Here is a 22,293-nt window from a genome sequence, read left to right on the forward strand (position 1 = left end):
AATTTCTAGACCGAAATGGTGCATTATGGGCCCCATAGTTTATTACTTTTTTTTCTTTTAAAAAGTAAACTTTGACGATTTGGGGGGGGGGGGGGGACAGGCCTGCAGGGGTTGTGTCACTTCTAACAAGAGTCACGAGTACTTGGTTTTAAAAAATGTCTTAAGCAGTTTGTAGTTTAAAATTTTGTATAGGCTTTTTTCTTCTTAAAAACTAAACAAGCAACAGAACCATGTGCTTTTAACTTTATTTTTTCATAGCACAAACAAGACAATATTGAAATACGAGTGAATGAGAAAATTAGCACATACTCCACTATTGTATTAATTAAAAAAAATTAATGTTCTTCAGATCATGCAATCTTATAACAGAACGATAGCACATAAGATAGCACTATTAAGTGACCAAGTCGTGATTATCATGCCTATAATAGCATTTTTATATGCTGACTGGTCGCCATTTATAGTCATGTTTTTCTCTCCTAATAACCTACGCACAAGACGGTTACAATGGCTGCCAGGCTGAGTTGGGAGTATGTTGAAAGTATCTGTGGTAAAACAGGTGGTTATTTGCATTTATGGACTTTATGTCTAGACAACATAATTATCTATTTTCCCAGGAAAGGTGTTTATGATAAAAAATAATGATGTATACTGAATTTACCAGCTTGGCCAGAATTAACAAGAGACTGGTTGTCTTTTATCTACCGATTGACCAGTAAAGGGATTATATATCATCAGTAAATAATAGTACATGGTTGTATAATCTAAATGTCGTGTTTATTGGGCCATAAATGTGTTGAGTTTCAATCAGCCCTAGACTTGACTGGAGTAGAGAATACTAGTCTAAGAAACTTGGACTTGAGATGACCATACATGTACAGGCCAGACTACAGTATAACATGACAAATTTTCAATAGCACATGGTTAGTCTCTCAAATATCATCCATGCCTATTGCAACTTGCAAACTATCTGATATCTCTTTTCACTGTTTCATTTAATTGCATACATTTGTTTATAATTACATTGCAAGAATGTCATTATTTTCTCCGTGAAAATTAATCCCCAAGATCTTCTGATTTAAACAAAAACAGTCTCTTAGGCAAGTTATTTTCGAAAACAATAATTCCATTAAGTGCTCGACATTGCTGCAATTCAATTCTGTCTGGTAATGACATATTTTGTTACATCATCAGCAATGGCTAAGCATTTTTTCAACAACGTTAAACAGTGGTAGAACTGGAAATTAATTTTATAATGATTGTTTTTCTATAATATATGAAAGGAACTTAAACTTTAAACTTTAATAAATTTGTGCAATTTAGTTAATTAACTCCATCTCATCTTTTACCAACATGAACAAGTTCTATAACAAAAAGATACTGATACATATAAGTCAAACGTTTGATCTTCACAAAAAAACATTCAGTTCATAAACAACCTCTTGTGTTTTGTATTTTTAATGGAAAAGGTCACATGAGACTGAATACTCTGATTTCAAAATGAGAACACTGATCTTAAACTTTTACAGCTCATCACATCTTTTCTCTCCTCAACAAGTTCTTAAACATAGATCTAACACTTTAACAATTCAGTGTATAAACACTGTCTCATCTTTTCGCTTCTTAAACACTGGTCCTGCTCCTGGTTTACTCTGCGCGTCCGGATGATTGGCAAGTTCTGGTGGACATGAGGACACGGGGCTCGCGAGAATAACCTGCTTCAGGTCGTAGAAAACGGCACTGTCATCCTTCGTAATGAATGAGATCGCAGTACCAGACTTGCCCGCACGACCAGTTCTTCCGATACGATGAGTGTAGTCTGAAAGAGAGAAAGTCAAGTATTAGAAAGTAGCAAAATATTTTAACATCTAGATATTGTACAGACGATAAATCCCAATCCTGAAAATGTAGTTGAGTATGAGGAGTTAAGGCCGAAAACATTCAGTCTCATGGGGCTAAGATCTCTGTTGAAACTGTATTCAAAACCTTTTATATTAATTTTAAAGTAATTTACTCTTTTAAATTCATATGTTGGAAAAAAAACAACTTAACAATCATATGATATCCTGAATTGGAAAGCTCTCAATCCTTATGTTATCATTCCTTTTAGAATAGTTACTGAACCCACAGCCCTTGTTAGAGAATTTATACAAGAGCAGTTTAAGACACCTCCCAGCCCCCACCATCCAAAAATTAGTACATCAATATCCATACCTTCAATATTCTTAGCCATATCGTAGTTGAGTACAAGTGAGACATCTTTGATATCGATACCACGACCAGCCACATCAGTAGCGACGAGAATATCCTTTGTACCACCTTTGAGACTGGCGAGGGCAAACTCTCTCTGCTCCTGGCCTTTCCCGCCGTGAAGTGTGGTCGCGCTGAACTGAAATATGGATATTGATAGGTTAAATCTTTGAAAAGGTAATAAATTATATTTTACTATGTCCATAACTGTTTCTCCTCTTCATAAGTGTAGTTGCACTGAACTGTAATACAAGATTGATTGGTGTATTTACAAAAAGTGCGACAGACAGAAAGTCAATGTTGTTAGTGTTTTTTTTTTTCAGTTGACCAAGGTGTATAACAGAACATTTATGAAAGCCAGAGGTAACAACTTTCTTATCCAAGTATCCGGTAAAGCAATCACCTACCCCCATTTTCTCGAGTGACTTTGCGAGCACATCCACTCCCTTCTTCTGGTTGACAAAAATAAGCACTGGTGGATCAAGGCCAGCCTGCAGAATCTCCAATAACTTCTTCCTGGATAAATTATGCAATTTCTTATAACTACATGATCATGATGGTTTCTGAAATGTATGTGATCTATTTTGGTCACAACAATCATCATTAATTTGAATAAGTCGTGAGGTTATTTCCGACTAGTGTGGCTTTTCGGCCATTAATATTTCGAGATGCACCATCAGAGTAAAAATAAAATATACAAAAGTTCACAAGACTAGAATAAAAGTCAGTGATGCCACTTATGCAGGTATGCATTTCACATGTTGATAACTATATGTGGCAAATCAGATGTGTTGCCTGTTCGGAGGCATCATTTTGCAATTAAAGGTCACCATGACAATGACCATTGACCTCACCCCAAAATCAACAAGAGTCATCGACTGACCATGACCAAGGTGGATACAAAGTTTGAATCATTGTCTGTCACTAACTGCCGATATAGCCTACCTCTTATCCTGGTGGTTCAGCATGTATACAATCTGTTCTGTCCTCTCTGTCGGGTTGCCCACAGAGCCAATATACACAACGGCTGGACGACGGAGGTATTTACGAGCCAACTTCTCAACTGACGGAGGCATAGTGGCGGTGAACATGACAGTCTGAAAGAAACAAAATAAATTATAGGTACAATTTGCAAAATATCATGCACCTATGATGAGCAGGCAGCTTATGAACTGTCATTAACTGTAATCTATTTTTAATTTATGTCTGTACAGGCAGTAGCTTTGTTTATTAGGAAGGAACTTTGTTAAGCTGTGTACATGTTGGCATATTATTCTATTTTTAGTTTCAGTACATCAACACATACTACCGGGTTTATTTATTCACCAACTCTTTAATGATACATTAGCCCATCAGAACTTTCGAAACAACTAGAAATGTGTCCATAGGACACGGATGCCCCCACTTCGATTTTTTGTCACAGAAAATAAGCCATAATGATTATTCAGGATAATCTGCACAAGGGCAAATCCTTTTCAAAAATTAGATCGGATAAGATATTTTTTAAGTATTGTTGGGAAATAAAGGGCCCTAACTCCTAAATGATTAAAGCGATTTCCATGACTATCGAACTTGATCAAGATATTATGGTCACAAACATGTGTTTAAAGTTTGGTGAGGATTGGACAAACGGTTTTCAAGAATTAGATCGGAAACAATCTTCGGGACGTACGTACGTACAGACAGACAGACGTACGTACGGAAAAGGGCAACCCTATATGCCGCCACTTTGTGGGGGCATAAAAATGTTTCAAACCAGCCAAGAATGTCTTTACTTGAGCAGGGTTGGCAGGCCTCACTTATTTCAACCACTACAAAGAATTCTTATTTGTTTTGCACAACAAGCCAGAAAATCCTTTCCTAACTTGAATCTGATCTAATACTGACTATTTACACATACATTGCAACCCACCTGTCTATATTTCTGAGTAGTATTGAAGTTGGCCAACATTTTCTCGTGATCTTCCGCGTCTTCTGTATCCGGCTTAAGATTTGTAACCGGCAGGTACTCAAGGATCTGTTGCACGTCTGGCTCGAAACCCATGTCAATCATGCGATCAGCCTCGTCAAGTACGACATATGTGCACTGAGCCAGAACAAGGTATCGATTTTCCAAGACGTCTATCAAACGACCAGGAGTAGCTATTACAATCTGAAATATATCACAGAAAATCAATAATCATTTGACATTATTTAAAGCAGTGTTATAAAAAACTTCCTTGGACATACCATTGTCAAGATCCAAAAGAAGATTGCGAAAATTAGAAAAAAACACTAATCTAATTAATTGTATCTAAATTATTCTTCAACCATACAGCCCTATGACAGTTTAAACCCTGTTCTAAACCATACCTCACAGCCTTGTCGCAGTTTAAACCCCTGTTCTTCCCTCGAGATACCACCAATAACAGCCACTGTCCGAATTCCGATGAACTTTCCGAACTTGGTTGTCTCTTCTTCGATCTGCTGGGCCAATTCTCTTGTCGGGGCGAGGATGATTGCGTATGGGCCTTTGTCGATTATATCTATTTTTCTGTAATGGAAAACAATGACTTTAGAGTATAAGGATGATAAAATACAAGCATTAAATCAAAATAGGTGACTACTTGTCAAATCTTATTTCATGCAGTAATATTAAAATGGATAGGTAGTTGACCTAATAAATTGTGCTGAGCATCATATAGCGAGGAGCCTTTATTGATGAGGTCAGGTTTAAATTTTAAATACATAAGCATAAATATCATACACAACAGAAAAAGTCTTCATTACAAGATGTCAAACATTAAATTAATTCAGTTGATCATACCTTTCTATTTTTGGCAACGATGTAATCCAGACCAGCAAAGGAATAAGGAAGGCAGCTGTTTTACCACTACCAGTCTCGGCAATACCGATAATGTCACGATTCTGCAGACCAATCGGAATTGCCATTCTTTGAATGGGGGATGGCTCCTGAAATCAGCACAACATAAGTGAATTATTTATCAATCTAGACAAGTATGGAATGCAAGTTGTTATTTATGTTACACTTTAGAAAAGTAGCAGAAAAGCTTTGAAGAGTTTTTATAGCTGTCAACCTAATTTGATATGTATGATATTTATACATGCATATAGATTATGAATCAGCTATATACAGTCAATGTATGTAATTTTTAAGGACTTCTGCAATACTAAATCATTCATGGGCGGTCATTTGTACTTTTAGGAGCGTTAAAACCAGAGACCTTCTGCTCCAAGGCCAATCTATGTATAAATGTACACATTTACACAAAATTGTGAATGAGAACCAATATATATATATATATTCGACAGCAACATCTATATGGAGTAACTAAAAACCTTATATCTGACAGCAACATCTGTATGCCGTAACTAAAAACCTTATATCTGACAGCAACAACTGTATGGAGTAACTACAAACCTTATATCCAACAGCATCAATTGTATGGAGTAAAAACAAACCTCATAATCGACAACAACAACTGTATGGAGTAACTACAAACCTTATATTTGACAGTGTCAATTGTATGGAGTTACAACAAACCTTATATCCGACAGCATCAATTGTATAGAGTAACAACAGACCTTATACCTGACAGCAACAATTGTGTGGAGTAACTACAAACCTTATATCCGATAGCATCAATTGTGTGGAGTAACTACAAACCTTATATCCGACAGCATCAATTGTGTGAAGCAACAACAAACCTTATATCCGACAGCATCAATTGTGTGGAGTAACTACAAACCTTATATCCAACAGCATCAATTGTATAGAGTAACTACAAACCTTATATCCGACAGCATCAATTGTGTGGAGCAACAACAAACCTTATATCCGACAGCATCAATTGTGTAGAGTAACTACAAACCTTATATCCGACAGCATCAATTGTGTAGAGTAACTACAAACATTATATCCGACAGCATCAATTGTATAGAGTAACTACAAACCTTATATCCGACAGCATCAATTGTGTGGAGTAACTACAAACATTATATCCGACAGCATCAATTGTGTGGAGCAACAACAAACCTTATATCCGACAGCATCAATTGTGTAGAGTAACTACAAACCTTATATCCGACAGCATCAATTGTATAGAGTAACTACAAACCTTATATTGACAGCATCAATTGTATAGCGTAACAACAAACCTTATATCCGACAGCATCAATTGTGTGGATTAACTACAAACCTTATATCTGACAGCATCAATTGTATGGAGTTACTATAAACCTTATATTGACAGCATCAAATGTGTAGAGTAAAGTCTACAAACCTTATATTGACAGCATCAAGTAAATGGAGTAATTACAAACCTTATATTGACAGCATCAATTGTATGGAGTAACTACAAACCTTATATTGACAGCATCAATTGTGTGGAGTAACTACAAACCTTATATTGACAGCATCAGCATCAACTGTGTAGAGTAACAATAAACCTTATATTGACAGCATCAATTGTGTAGAGTAACTACAAACCTTTAAAGTTTATATTGACAGCATCTATTGTATGGAGTAACTACAAACCTTATATTGACAGCATCAATTGTGTGGAGTAACTATAAACCTTATATTGACAGCATCAATTGTATGGAGTAACTACAAACCTTATATTGACAGCATCAATTGTATGGAGTAACTACAAACCTTATACTGACAGCTTCAACTGTGTAGAGTAACTACAAACCTTATATTTGACAGCATCAATTGTGTAGAGTAACTACAAACCTTATATTGACAGCATCAATTGTGTAGAGTAACTACAAACCTTATATTGACAGCATCAATTGTGTAGAGTACCAACAAACTTTAAAGGCTTATATTGACAGCATCAACTGTGTAGAGTAACTACAAACCTTATATTGACAGCATCAATTGTGTAGAGTAACTACAAACCTTATATTGACAGCATCAATTGTGTAGAGTAACAACAAACTTTTAAGGCTTATATTGACAGCATCAATTATGAAGAGTAACCACAAACCTTATATTGACAGCATCAACTGTATGGAGTAACTACAAACATTATATCCGACAGCATCAATTGTATGGAGTAACTACAAACCTTATATCCGACAGCATCAATTGTATGGAGTAACTACAAACCTTATATTCGACAGCATCAATTGTATAGAGTAACAACAAACCTTATATCTGACAGCATCAATTGTGTGGAGTATTTACAAACCTTATATCCGACAGCGTCAATTGTGTAGAGTCACTACAAACCTTATATCCGACAGCATCAATTGTGTAGAGTAACTACAAACCTTATATTGACAGCATCAATTGTGCAGAGTAACTACAAACCTTATATCCAACAGCATCAATTGTATCAAGCAATTCTTTTGGCAGGTTAGCTTCCTTCCATTTTCTGATTGGGTTTGGAATCCTGCCACCTTTACAGCTGATGTTATAGTCCTCCTTGAAGATACGCCAGTCTCGTTCCCTCATTTCTTCCAACAATTTTTCCGTCCAGTGACGATCATCGTATTTATGTTTGTTTTCTTTTTCTTTCTCAATCTTCTGTCGTTTTCTGAAAATATGAAAAAGGAGATAAACTCTTTAAAGATATCTTTAAGACAACATTATATAGTATTGTTGTATAATGGTTTTGTAGCAGGTACATTTAGTTTCTGATATCAGTACATGCTGATGCAACATACCCAACATTCAATATTGATACCATCTACTTTAATACAACAAGCTAGCTATTGAACTATAAATATGGATCAAACTACACACAATTTTTACTTCCCTTACGCTAAAAGTAATGATAACAAGAGCTGTCACAGTATGTGACGAATGACGAAAGACTCTTCACCCATATGTCGAAAAGTTAATGATCAGAATCGTAAGTGTGATGATGCGGACAATGACAACAACGCGAGCCACAATGGAAAAAGTTATCCCTCTGTCTGCAATGCTTTCAGCCAAAAAAATCTGTACATACATTTCCTGACTCTTCTCATCTTCAGTTCTTCTCTTTTCCAACAAATCTCCGTAAAACTTGGACTGGTCCTTCTTTTGTTGCTATGGAATAAAAACAGAACACTATTTTACCGACTACAGCTGTATACTTATTTTCAACACTAGTATTAAGACGCATATAATAATGAATATAAGACTAAGAAGAAAAATCATACTTCGAAAACATGACAAAACATATATATAACTATATATTGTGAATCTTCTTTCTTACTTAATCAAAAAATTAATGAATATAAATGAATACAAATTTATAACTGTATATTGAAATAATGTAACACTTGCTAAAACTCTTTAAGGTCATGTCCAACCTTTTTGAAAGATGGAAAAATAACGCCACATGTACAGGGCCATCTAACGAAGGAGTGCACGACAAAATATATTATAATTATATATATATTGGATTACCATTGATGGTATAATACAAATGTTGATAAGTTGGACCCCCTTTGTATGTTATTCATACCTTTATATCAACTCCAGCAACATGCCCTCTGCCATAGAACTGAACCTCATGTTTATCCTTATAGATCGGGTTATAATCGACGGAAGTGTCATCACCAGCGTCCCAATCAAATACAAACTTCCGATCATTTAGACGACGGATACGCTTTCTCCTCTTTTTCATACCTAGGTACCGCTCCTGAAAATTGGTGTGAAAAAAATGTAAACATTGACAAAAATGCTGGTCTTGTCATAAGACACAAACTGTTTGTCATTCAGACAAAAAAAAAAAGCTTCTTCTTTTTCATGCCTAATAAATGACGACAAATATGCTGCAAAACTGTGACAATAAAATAGATTGTATTTTAGTTCTATTTTTTTAAATATTAAGTTAATGAAGACAAAAATTAAAAAACAACAGCTAGCAGGAGCAGCATAACAAAAAACACCTTAAGACAAGAGATGTATTGTGAAACAACATGCCTCCTTGAAACTAAATTTGTCCGTAACATGATAGATTGCAAACAGAAAACATTAATTCCTGCCATTTTGAAACACATTTAAATTTCAATTTTAGTTTAAAAGGGGTCACTATGACATTTGTATTTAACATACTGACCACAAAATCAGTGGTGGTCATCTACTGTTAATGATCAATATTACAACTGACTCTGTCTTGAGCACCATATTGTTCATGTTACGTTGAGATGGATAGAGTTTTTTTTTTGAAGTCACTACCATTTTGACCTTCAACCCACTGACCTCAAAATCAATAGGGTTCATTTACTGGTCACGATCAATAATCCTACTAAGTTTGAGGGCTTAAGGCTATGATCAAAGGTTGTCTTGTATGTAATTAGCAAAAAGATTTTTTGAATAAAGGTAACCATGACCATGGTCTTTAACCATCTGGTTCAAAATCAAAAGAGGTCATCTACTGGTCATGATCCCATTTTATTTTTTTCCCCAAAAAAAATGTTGAGTAGGGTAGCCTTCTACAGTTGAACACAGTTAATTCGAAATCGAAGGGACCCAACAAATTACTTCGGAATAGCGGTGTTTTGGATAAACAATTTTCCGCAAATGAAAGCGTTCACGAATATATAGATGATGTGAAATACTATGTCGTAAAGATTGCAATGTTAGTTACACATTACCAATATGATACACTCGGTTTGAGTTATATTTCGTGTACAAAAACAATTTTAGTGTTTGACAATTGACAAATAATTCGTTATTATACTTCTTTATTAAAACAACATAAAACATTTAAAACAAAATGATAGCCCATGTATGCATTTCGGATTGTTCAGTAGGGGGTAGAGTGAGCAATGCGGCGATCGAAGCAGATGAGATAGACATTTTCGAATGATATTCAGATTGTGTTAACCAGCAAATATATACACAATACATCACCTTAATGAATCACTCATTTTCTGACATCGATGTTTGTAACATACACATGCTCAATGTCATTCTTTAACAAGCACCAATTGTGCTCCATTGTCACCTCAAGGCGATGCCCGAGTGCATTCACAGTATGGTGTGAAGAAACTTTGACACATTGGAGTTTGAAATTAGAATTGATAAATAGATGTGAAAAACCAAATCGGAACCGTAATATTTACTTCGGAATAGCGATTATTTCGGAATAGCGATTTCGGAATAAAGACCAAAAATTTAGTTAATTTCGGATAAACGGTGTTCGGAATAGCGGTGTTCAACTGTATTGGCATTTCATGGTCCTATGAGAAACTGTTTTCAAGTTACTTTGTAAACAAAGTTTTTCAATAATCGGTGTCTGTGACTTTGACATACTGTCCGAAAGCAAAAGAGATCATGATATGCAATTGGTCCAGCAAAGTCAAAATCTGTCCAGAGCGGCATGTTGTCAGCTTTTAGAAGCCCTGGATCATGTACTGGCCAAGGACAACGTACCACTGAGATTTGATGATTCTAAGTCTAAGTTATTGTGTGCATCAAGTTTTCACAAAATGTTAGCTGTGACCTTGACCTTTGAGCTACCTAATCCCAAACTAAAGGGGTCAGGTACATGTCAAGGAAAGTTTAATGGTCCTTAATCAAACCTTTGTCTAGTCATTGTCCAGACAAACTTCATAAACTGCTGGATGTGACCTTTGACCTACCGTCCCCAAAACAAGAGGGGTCATGCAATTATAACAGGTAACCAACGACTGATATTTCATGACCCTAACATTATAGTTTTCAAGTTATAGTGCAGACATGACAAGATGTGCATAACGACCAACCATCAGACTGTGCTACCAAACATCTGCAAAATTATATGCCTATCTTGTTCCAAAGGCAACACAAAGATCATTGTTGATGCAGGCCCCTTAACCAACCTTGATTGCTTCTGCCTCTTTCTCTTTGTCTTTCACTTCTTTCCGTGCATTCAGTGGATCATCTTTGGACGCCCCATCTATGGGGGCATCACGTTCACGCTCTCGATATCGTTCACTGTCACGACCACGATCATCACGAACGCGATCATCACGAAGACGGTCATCCCTCAGACGGTCATCCCTCAGACGATCATCACGTAGGCGATCGTCACGGCGACGATCATCACGCCGATCTCCGTCACGATCAAATCTGTCTCTACGATCATCTGAAAGATAAGATCTGAAATGTTACTGTGTTATGACATATGAAAGAATTCCTTAATGAAGGAATTCTTACCTGCATTAATACTGATCCCACAAACAAAAAGGTTGTGTAGTGATTATAAAAATAAAAATATGATGAATATAATTGTTCAAGTACATGTGGGAAAAGGTCAACTTATTCTGAGACAAGAAACAGCATGAAAATAGTTTCCTGGCTTTTCATCTTACCGGAAGGTTATTACCGTACTGTATGTCATTTGCTAACTAGGGGAAATGCAGAATGCCGCATTATGGCCAGATTTTTCATTTTGACAAAGACAATGTTTTTTTCCCCAAAAAATGTATGGTTAGTGGGCAGTAATAAACATGAGGCTTCATGAGGGCCTATGCTCTACTGGCATGGCTCGTATGGCCATTTTCAATCCAGAGCATGTATGTATGGGTAAAAGGCAACATGGTGACAGTTCACAAAGACAAGGGAGAAAACCAACTGCACAAAGTCAGTACAGGTTATCTCTCTTAAACTGCTCGGTTCTTTTTTTTTACAACGGTAAGGGAGTGCAAAAAAAAAAAAAAAATCAAAAACCAGTGACTGAACAGAGAATTGTCTCCCTAAGACTCTATTTTTTACTTGGCAACAATAGCATTTTTTATAATTTCAAGGGCAATAATCTAGTAATAAATGGGTCGATCTCGCTGGTTAAAGAAAGGAACCAAGCTCTCATGGATATCTAACTATTGTATAAGTTTGATTAAGATACTATGAAAACTGAATACTTTATCGCATTCATAAGCAATTGTTTACAGGTGCATGCACGTAAGGACTGATGCAGAGATGATAGACACTTTGGCAAGTAGAGCTAAAAATTGCTTTGTACGGCCTTTTATTATATTGTTCAGAGTAGAAGGTATTTTGTTTATGTTTTGGATTCAAATATTCTGACCAAAGTCATGAAGATAGGATAAAAATGAAGATAAAAAAACAATTGTGCATTGAGATTTGTGTTTGACCTTGTGCCCTTATTTTTTACCAGAGGTGACCAATAATGATGAAAGTCATATATTCTGACCAAGTTTCATAACAATTTGATAATAAGTTTCATTTTATGCTGGGATTTTTTTTCTTTCTAACATTTGACCTAGTGACCTAATATTTGTAATTGTCCAAGGCTTCATACAGACAGGTATTCTGTATCATATCCATTGGATAATAAAACTATTTAATTTATGACAAGGAAAAAAAACTTAAAAGTAGAAATGTTGACAACATATGACGTCCACCAAACCAAACAGTTTTCGCCATTCAATAACCCAGTTTTTTTTTAAATATCGATCACAAAATAATCTGATTACCTTAAAACAGAAAGAGCGAAAAATCTCTAACAGAACCCTTACCTCTTCCACCTTTTAGAAAATCCATCTGTTTCTTTCTCTCCTCTTCCACTCGTTTTTTCTGAGCCTCCACCTGCTCCTGGCGACGCTTCAATGCTTCAGCCGTACGCTGCTCTTTGGTCAAGAACTTGGGCTAAAATATTCAAATGAAATAAGAATACAAGAACAAGAGGGCCAAGATGGCCTTATATCATTCACCTTATTGGACAATGGTTCTAAAGTTATTGATCAACACAGTGGAAGTCGCCCGCCCGTATGCCACAGGTGAAATACGGCCTGTAGATTTTTAGAAGATAATTTTCAAAGTTTTCCATAAAGACATAAAAAAAATCAAGAATCAACATGGGGTTAGGAACTTGGATACAGGGTCACCTAAGAAGCATTTCTGGGAAACTATATTAAAATTGGGTCAGCAGTTTCTGAGAAGTTCTTCCTTTCGGTTGCAATGGCAACCAGTGTTCTGCATAAAACTACTTTTATAGAAAGAATCTGGAGGACGATCATGCAAGGATCATTCCAGGGAAGTTTCCTTTGCGCTCAAGTGAGCTAAAAAAGCCTCTAATTTCCACCCAAATCAATAACTTCCCCCACTTTGGTAAATTTTACATTGCAAAACAAATGGAGAAAATGAATAAAGAAATAGAAAAATGTTCAAACTGCTTGAATATCAACTACAGTTGAAACCTGTTGATAGCTTGGCTTGATTTCCTTGAACTTGATGTAAAGGACGGGGCCTGGAGCGATTTTGCTTAACTCTGTTTAAGCATTCTCACTTCGCTCGATTTTAGCAACTGGAAGTATTTTGGCCAGTCCCTGAGATGTTGAGCCAATCGGTTTCAATTGTAACCGCACCCAGACTTTAGTTGTATGAAAATTGTCTATAAATGGGGTGAAAGGATATGTTTTTGTAACAATTGGAATGATGTTATTTTCCCCCTAGTTTTGTGTCTGGCCACGCTTATTACCATCAAATTTGGGACTTGTTGTGCTCATTTTCCCCAAATTTGGGCCTTGTATTGCTTGTCTTCCCTACATTTTTGCCCTTGTCATGCTCATTCCTTGAATATTTAAATAAATAACTGGCTACATGTATACAGATAATACCTTAGCCTGTGCCTCTTCCTCGGCTTTTTTCTTGGCCAACAATTCCTCTAGGGACAGGGGATTTTTCTTCTTTCCTTCCTCCTCCTTGATCTCACCATCTTCATCGTCTCTAAAACAAGAATTGGGACATCAGTTTCTTTAATCTGACATTTATAAATTAACATCAACACTTTAACTCTCCTTTTTAATTGCTCTACTTTAAAATGAAGCAAGCAAAGTTATAAAGATACATGTTTAACTATCATCTTTCATACTCACTTTTTCACAGCATATCATTTTATAGCCACAATAATGCTTGTAAGGGGAACTTTTTTAACATTTGGACATTCAGTAAGTTTGTTCCCCTAATTGCCACAAGTACACCGATTCATACTGATGTAAAAGATATTCTGCGACTGTAAAAAGACGGCATGTAGTATGGACGTATAGAATCTGCCAAACAAAAAAATTGTCTTAAGCAGCTGTTCATATGGACGAATCATTAAACAGACATGTCTCAAAGATAAAACTGACTCAGTGTGCTTTAATATTAATAAATATTGATGACCAATAACACATGTGTATCAAGGTTTAATCAATAACCCTGGGAATTATTTTGGTCAGTAATTTAAAGAATCCTTTAAGGGGTTCAAGAGATAAGGAGCGGATGCGAAATGTAGTCATATGGTCTTTGACCTTGAATTGAGCTGGTTGTAACATGCTCTCTGCACATCGTCTCAATATGGTGAACATTTGTGGCAAGTTATTTCAAAATCCTTCAAGGGGTACAAGAGATAAGGAGCAGACGCAAAATGTAGTCATATGACCTTGACCTATAAGTATGATCCTACTTTGAACTGAGCATGTAACAGGGGCTTTGCCTCAATATGGTGAGCATGGACAACTTAAGCAAAACAATGTCTTCTCATCTATGGGAAACATTATTATAACTGGCATGCAGTACAAGAAAACAGCATAGCAAAGTTTATGAACAGTTAAGCTCCAGTCACTTGTTACCATTCTGTTATGGTGGGAGTTTATGGTTAGAAAAGAAGATACACTGTCAAACATTGTACAAGTGTAAATAATTAACTTTTTGTTTTCTCACTTCTCTTTTTTCCCATCCCTGTCCTTGTGTTTATGTTTGCCAGCCTTTTTCTCCCTGCTGCGACTGCGGTGACGCCTATCTCTACTCCTGGAACGACTCTTGTGCCTGAAATATAATAAAAGAACATTTATTTTTACCAGTTTGAGCAGACATTGAGATATACCTGTATACGTTTGTAACAGATTTCAATATTTTGCCTCATTGGGGACTTCTGCCAGCATTTAATTCCTGGCAGTTACAGACATAGCCATAATAAAGGGCATTCAGGGAAACTGTTTTATATTTAAATCTGAATTCCTCTAAGATTCACAAACAGTAATGTATTATTCTAAATACAAATACACGTACATCAACCTAACCCCTAAGACAGTTTCTTATAGGAAATTGACATTTTACAAACATTTCTTTATAGTTTACACCATGTAGGTAACCCAAATAAGGTTACTCACTGACTTTCCATCTTTACCAGCCTTGCATTAGTCTTTTATTTCAACTTTTTTTCCCAGAAAAGCATTTAGCATATATAGGTCAATAAAGTGTCCAATACCAATTTATTATTAAATATTGAATAATTTCTGATATTCTTAAAATGGGACCCAATAGTAGCACTTAGATTTGCTGCATTCACAAATGAGTTGATGACACTGTGCAATATGAGTTACAGATAAGGACATGAGTTTGGCCTATCAGGTGAGACCGTCATGAATGACAAAGGTTTTACATCACCAGCATCCTGGATTTTCCCCAGTCGCAAGCTTTCAAAATACAAACAAAAAACAGAAACCAAATACATGCCGACACACACACTGTCGCGTGCAACTAATTGGGTCATTAATTGTTCAAGCTAATTGGTTAAGCTTAAGCCTTTAGCACATAGGCAAGCATACCTCCCAGTCAATAGCCAACTTACTGATAAGCAGTCCTTATTTCAGTTATTTGTATAGGCCCTTTTTAGGGGTATTTGAAAATTGCAAATTTATATAGCAGTATCATGAGTATGACCTTTAGATCAACATTACTCCCAATAATTGTGGCAAAATCTTTTTATGTGATTATATTTTTTACAGATAATTAAATTATCTAATAAATAGTGTCAGTGATGAAATTTTAAATCATTATATCATCTGTGAATGCATTTTCAAGATGGGCTTGTATCATTACTTTGAAATGTCATAATTTCATTCAATCAAGCGGTTAAAAATGCTGGGATGGATCTAAATTTCATTACCCCCATCATATAAAATACTCATCCTGAATAAAAAGCCGACCAATGATGTTCTAGTGTATAATACACAGAAATATGGCAGGAATATCCTGTGTCATCCAGTAGATTGATCCTGGGTGTCTGTTATACTTAAGGACCCCCTCACAAAAATGTTACAAAAAGAACGCCAACGGCTAATATTTCCGTGATCTTTGACTTGCAATCCACGATTCACTTTGTATGAAGCAATACATATTTTGAAAGTAAGGCCACTCCTTTTTTATTTTTTGGTTTACAAGAATTTTTGGGAAAAATGTCCACCGGGTGGTCGAAAAAAAAAAAAAAAAAAAGGTTAAAATTCACAAAACATACTCTTAAAGTAAAAATCAGAGAACAACATAAAAACATTGAAAATTTATATCATTTACATGACATTTTAAATTTTTAAACTGCTATTAATGCATGTTTTAATACACTCAAAGTTTCAAATTTCTAATTAAACATACAGTTTAAATCTTACATACTGTGCATATAAAACATCAATGAAATTGACTATAAAACATGTTTACATGTATAAACTACACTTTTTATCAAAGATACATTGAATATCACTCAGCAAGACATTTGTTAAGCTTCAAGGGTATGCTAAAGCAAAAGTGAATGCAGAACACTAAACTGAACAATATTAAATTGAAAAAAAAAAAGAAAAGGCAATTTTTCGCATTAAAATACAAAAAATTGCACTGTATTAAAACAATACATAATATTTTCTAAACATTGTTTCAGTTATTTCAATATTGGAAAATGCCAATAAAGTGAAATAATTACCAATTTTGTAAATAAGGAAGTAACATTTTATGAAGACATTTGAGCTTTAACATTGTGAAAGCAATTCCTGAAAAACTAAAAACCAAACTAGACCTAGATTTGAGTTTTAATAACCTTTACCATGGTGTGTCCTAGTTGTGTGTAACCCGATCCATGCTAAGTTCGGATATTTTCGGACCGGGATATTTACCATGGGATGTTCACCAAATCCATTTCAAATTCAAATCTTGCATCAAATTACCACATCAGTACGTAAAAATCACATAACAAAATAATAAATCTAGCATGTGACTTAACTTTATGTACCAATGATAGTAACAGAGAAATCCATAATTATGTATCGGATATTTTCATCTTCTCCCAACTCCACCATTTTGTGTATACACGAGTTCACAGGGCATCTATACTTCATGCTTGTTTATTTTTCATTTTAAAGAGTATTCCTTGGTTACAACAAGAAATCTCATTTATAGTGAAATATCAAGTTCATTACAAATTGAAATGGACTTATTCAAAATAGTTTTCCGTGTAGTTTTATCTAAATGTTTTGCACACAACTCATGGCATTAGTATTAAAATGTCATCGAGACATGTGTTCAACTCTTTCATTGTTTTTACTCTACTATTAACCCAAACATGAATAAACATGTAATCTAGAATAAACACAAGCTTTACATGACTCAATAACAAGTATTTCCAAACCATTTTGTGATTTCAAATCCATAAACACCATCGACCGAACTTGTGAAATTAGGTCACCGGTATCAACTTAGAAATTTTACTTTCGATTTCACCACTCACACTTAGTGCACTGTTATTTGATATTTGACCATAACATGTTATAAAATGTTTTTCTCACACATAATTTACAGATATTTGTGTCTACTAATTCGATGGCAGCCGTGACAATTTTATTTTTTATCTATTAACAACAATATTTTCATGACCTAAATTGGCGGGGAATAACAACAATCACGTGACAGTTATTGTTTGTGTCGGCTTTTAAATTTGCCAGTGTTTATTGCTATTGTTATTTTAACAACTCCTGCATATTTTAATTAATTATTTCATACAAAGAATGACTGCTGTCGTCAATTCCGCCATTGCCATCGGCGCTGCCATAACAGTTGACTGGCTCACATGCTATAAATTGGCAAATACGGCCACGGAACAACAAACCAGTCCAGATCTACTGCATTCGTACTCTTATCTGTGCGTTTTTCTTTCCTTTCGCACCAAAATCAAAACGGTCGGGAAAATAATTTTGAAAAAATAGTGAAATTCATTTTTTATTTTTTTTGTACTTTTCGGAAAATTAGACCCGCCGGTTTTGTAAACCAATTTATATAAAAGTAGTGGCCTAAATGAATAATAAAAGAATAACAAAAGCTTCAGTGTTTTTAGGGTTAACAACATTTACACTTTCTTCCTTTACACAATACACACTCAATCTCAGCTACTCAATCTGCTAAATTACATGTAATGCCACATGCATAAGTCTTTTTCATCAAAGTTTTTGAATATATAGCAATGGATTTGATGTTTTTGTTGACGGGGATGCCATGTTGACCATTGAATTGCAGACGAAAATAAATGATACTGTGACAGTCTTCCCGAAATTGTAAAAATTCTGCCTGTCCACCGGACAGTTTTTGCCTGTCCGAAAAAATATTTACCTGTCCGAGCAAATATGGGTCGAGCAAATATGTCATAGTATATACTATATTTTTTTACTCTTTAAGTATAATAATAATGTCTATTGTCAACTGTTTTTAATGCTTTCCTGATTTAGTTCACAAAAAAAACAACAACATATAAACTTTACATTGACATATGTTTAGTAAAAAAAACAACACTTGGTCTCGCAAAAAAATATTTAACAACGCCGCCATTAAGGTTTTTTCTGGTTTTTCGTTTGTCCAGTAATTCCACCAACCGCCGCCATTTTGGAATAAATAATTACCTTTTATTTTATCAGACAATATTTCCAAGGGAAACTCCATACCCATAATGCTGAGCTTTACTTATACAAGATCTGGGATATTTTTTAACAAAAAGAAAGATGCGAAATTGAAATATTAAAATGACCCTTTTAAAACGCAGGCGATGCGTTTACATCCAGTAATTGATAAGAGGCGACCGAATGCTTATATATACACCAAATGTATACATGAGCTTATGGGTAATGGCAGCCAAACTTGTATATGTGCACTTTAGGGTTAAATGAGTGAAATAGTTCTATACATGACACAACATCTTGGCAATTTACTATATAGAACTAGGAACAGGACTAGGGTGACAAACAGGAGAGTTGACAAAATCTCTGTAATTCAGTTAGCCACAATAATGCGCGTTTAGGGAACGTTTTTTAACATTTGGATATTTATTATGTTCCCTATAGCGCCACAAGTCGATTTATTTATACCAGTGTAAAATAAAATATTAGACTATTATATTACAACTACACTGAATTGTTAAAAGAAAACATAAAAGGGACACATAAATGATATACTGCAGGGATAATTCTAGTAAGCGATTTCCGCGATATCTCGCATAAAAATCGCATCAAAATCACTTAAATGCGAGATATTCTCGCGCTGATCGCAGTTTGTGTATTTTGTGCCTTTTCCATTTTGTTGTTTTACAAAATAAAGCATCGTAGTCGCAGATAGCTTCTTGTTTATATTTATTGAATTACTCACGAATTGCCTCCCCTACATTGAATGCATTTGTCTTATCGAATGTTTTGATCGATATCTTCCACGCACTAAGTCTTGTTTTCAAGCTTTTTGTGACCCGACATAATTTTGTTTACACGGGTTACAACTGCATTTTCAATGCGTCTACAATATCAGAAGCGTCAAAATGTCTAATCAGAAAACGTTGTTTGCATTCCTTGAAAAAAGCCTCTGGACCAAAATAAAATACCAGGTTCAGATGAAAACAACAATGGAAAGCCTTCATCTCCCAAAAAAGTGAATGCACCTTTCAGCAAAAATGGCTTAATCCTATATTTTGCTCAAATATAAGGAGTATGAATGTTCATGCTGTCTGAACTGTTAACAAGTGTTTCCTTCTAGTCGAACAAGTGTATATATTATATCTATATACCTATATATTGTTAATTTGTAAATATATTGATATTCATGAAACAAGTTACTGTTATGCATTGTTTTATAACTGCTTTATCCATGTATTATAAAAAATCTCACTGAAATTAAAATTCTCTCACCAATTTTGGACAAATGGGAGCAATTCTCTCATTGAAAATCTGACATTTTTATCAAATATTGATGCCCTTAACTGAAGATGACTACCTGATTTTAAATGCGCATTTTATTAGTGGAGTTTAACCGAAACAGGTGTGCGTTATCTTTGCGCTAAATATACTTAGCGCTGGGATCTTGGCTAGGAAAACAACAAGTGGTATATGGACGCGAATAGTCGCCAACACAAAAAATGTCAGACTCTGAAGCGGCTGTTTATATGGACTATAATTCAGTAAGAGACAAAAACAAAACATCTGAAATCTGCAAATCTTTAGAAGATTTCCAAACATAACCTATACAAACGAGATAAAAATAAGAAAATCATGAGTTGTCAATGTTATCCCGTTCAGTAAACATACAAAATTAATTATGTTTACCTTTTGTGTTTCCTATCCCTGGATCGTGATCTCGATCTTCGCTCCTTTTTCTTCTCAACCCGATCGTCATCTTTCAGAACGGGAGATCTTGAACGGGAACGACCAACAGGTCCCATTTCGTATGTTTAAGATGAGTTTTCCCTCTTACGCACGCTGTACGTTTTAATTGTTGTTTTAAAAACGTATTTAGACGAATTTCATGGTCGCCGCCATATTGCGCATGCGCACTTGCGAAATAGTTTAAGTCAAAACGGTCCTCGGTCTGCGCTAGTCATGATTACCTGCCCCTGATATTACGTTACGGTACACTTTGTGTGGATGATATGATGTCAAATAGTTGGAGCTATATTAAGTTAAAATTGTACATTTTCTTTAAATTGAAAGTAAAATGACCCCTTACGCAGAATTTCTTGTAGAGGAATAATATTATGACCCGGGTGTCGATATATTTTGACCACGGGGTCTAAAGAATTATGACCGGGAATCGTAAATATATGGGTTCAACATAATTCCTTACACCGGTCATTACTATATGGGGGACATTATTTTTTCATTTCAGCGTTATTCGTGTTTGGTAGAGTTTTGGGGCGAACATTGTGAGTGTTTTAAAAGAGAAAACGACTTTACCCAGTGTGGTGACCCTTATAAGTAAGTAATTAAGTCCCTTTCTATGTGACATGTACAATTCCAACAAAATACAGCATAATTACAAATGGTTGCACCCAACCTGATAGGTTATAAGTCACCCAAACCGGTAAAAGCACGTATATACATTATATACATATAATGTACGTCGCATGATAGACTATAAACTCAACACATAGTTAGTACAAATAATTCCAATGTTTAACAAGTATGACAATACTTTGTCTACTCAAAAATGCACAGTTCGCATGATCAATCTAATGGTTCTCCAATAAAACGTCCAGCTTACTCATTCCATTCATTGGCACAACAGTAATGTACTTCTCCGTCTTAAATGCACTTTTGAAATTTATACATACATCCTTAATTTTGGCATGATTTCCCGACTCCAGACATTTGCGTTGTGCCCATAGGAGGTTAACAACTAGTTTATTATCAAACATATTCGTTAGACCGATTACACTAAACATTTCTTTTCCAGGATCTTTCGTTCAACTGCTGATATGCATGTGTATATGTGGTTGAAGGAATGCCTGTTCCTTACAACACATATAAGGTAGTATTCCGAAAACTACACTCTAATGCGTACCCGACCCAGCCGGAATTCGGAGTTCGTACCGGTTTTGTTGCCACGTACGACACAGGTTGTTCAATATAGTTCCCGTATCTTTCGGAAATCTGAAGTTACTGATCACAACAAGTCCTATAATTTACACTAGAGTAAACTATGTATAATATCCATCATTCATTTGATAAGCACAAACATTTCGCCGTTTCAAAAAGAAAAAGAAAACATTAATTTAATTTAATAATAGTTTATTGCATGTATGTTGACAATAAAGCAATACAAATAGATCATATATATATATACCTTATTTAAAACAAATGAGTGATTATCTGACATGCAAAGGGATCGGGCCACGAGTTATACCAACATCAGTTACGGCCCTCTCCCAAGAAAGAAAACAATCAATAGCTCAACGCAAATGATATAGAAGTACCTGCGTCAGGATTGATATATCTGGGTGTATACGTAATGCGTCAGGATTGATATATCTTTGTGTA

The 22,293-nt window shown here is 35.2% G+C and overlaps 1 protein-coding gene across 1 annotated transcript; it reads right to left on the reverse strand.

Annotated features, from left to right (window-relative positions):
* Positions 1-231: 231 nt before the first annotated feature.
* On the reverse strand, positions 232-20,810 carry LOC128236511 (probable ATP-dependent RNA helicase DDX23). Its single transcript, XM_052951409.1, has 15 exons — positions 20,584-20,810; positions 14,906-15,010; positions 13,819-13,927; positions 12,718-12,847; positions 11,059-11,324; positions 8,715-8,891; positions 8,214-8,293; positions 7,571-7,796; positions 5,057-5,202; positions 4,603-4,783; positions 4,163-4,402; positions 3,196-3,347; positions 2,658-2,766; positions 2,215-2,389; positions 232-1,819 (listed from the first exon to the last, which is right to left on the reverse strand). Exons 1-15 carry the CDS (start codon positions 20,697-20,699, stop codon positions 1,590-1,592), a joined length of 2,442 nt encoding a protein of 813 aa, XP_052807369.1. The 5' UTR covers positions 20,700-20,810; the 3' UTR covers positions 232-1,589.
* Between the last annotated feature and the right edge of the window lie 1,483 nt (positions 20,811-22,293).

Source organism: Mya arenaria, chromosome 1 (assembly GCF_026914265.1).
Source record: "Mya arenaria isolate MELC-2E11 chromosome 1, ASM2691426v1".
Classification (NCBI taxonomy): Eukaryota; Metazoa; Mollusca; class Bivalvia; order Myida; family Myidae; genus Mya; species Mya arenaria.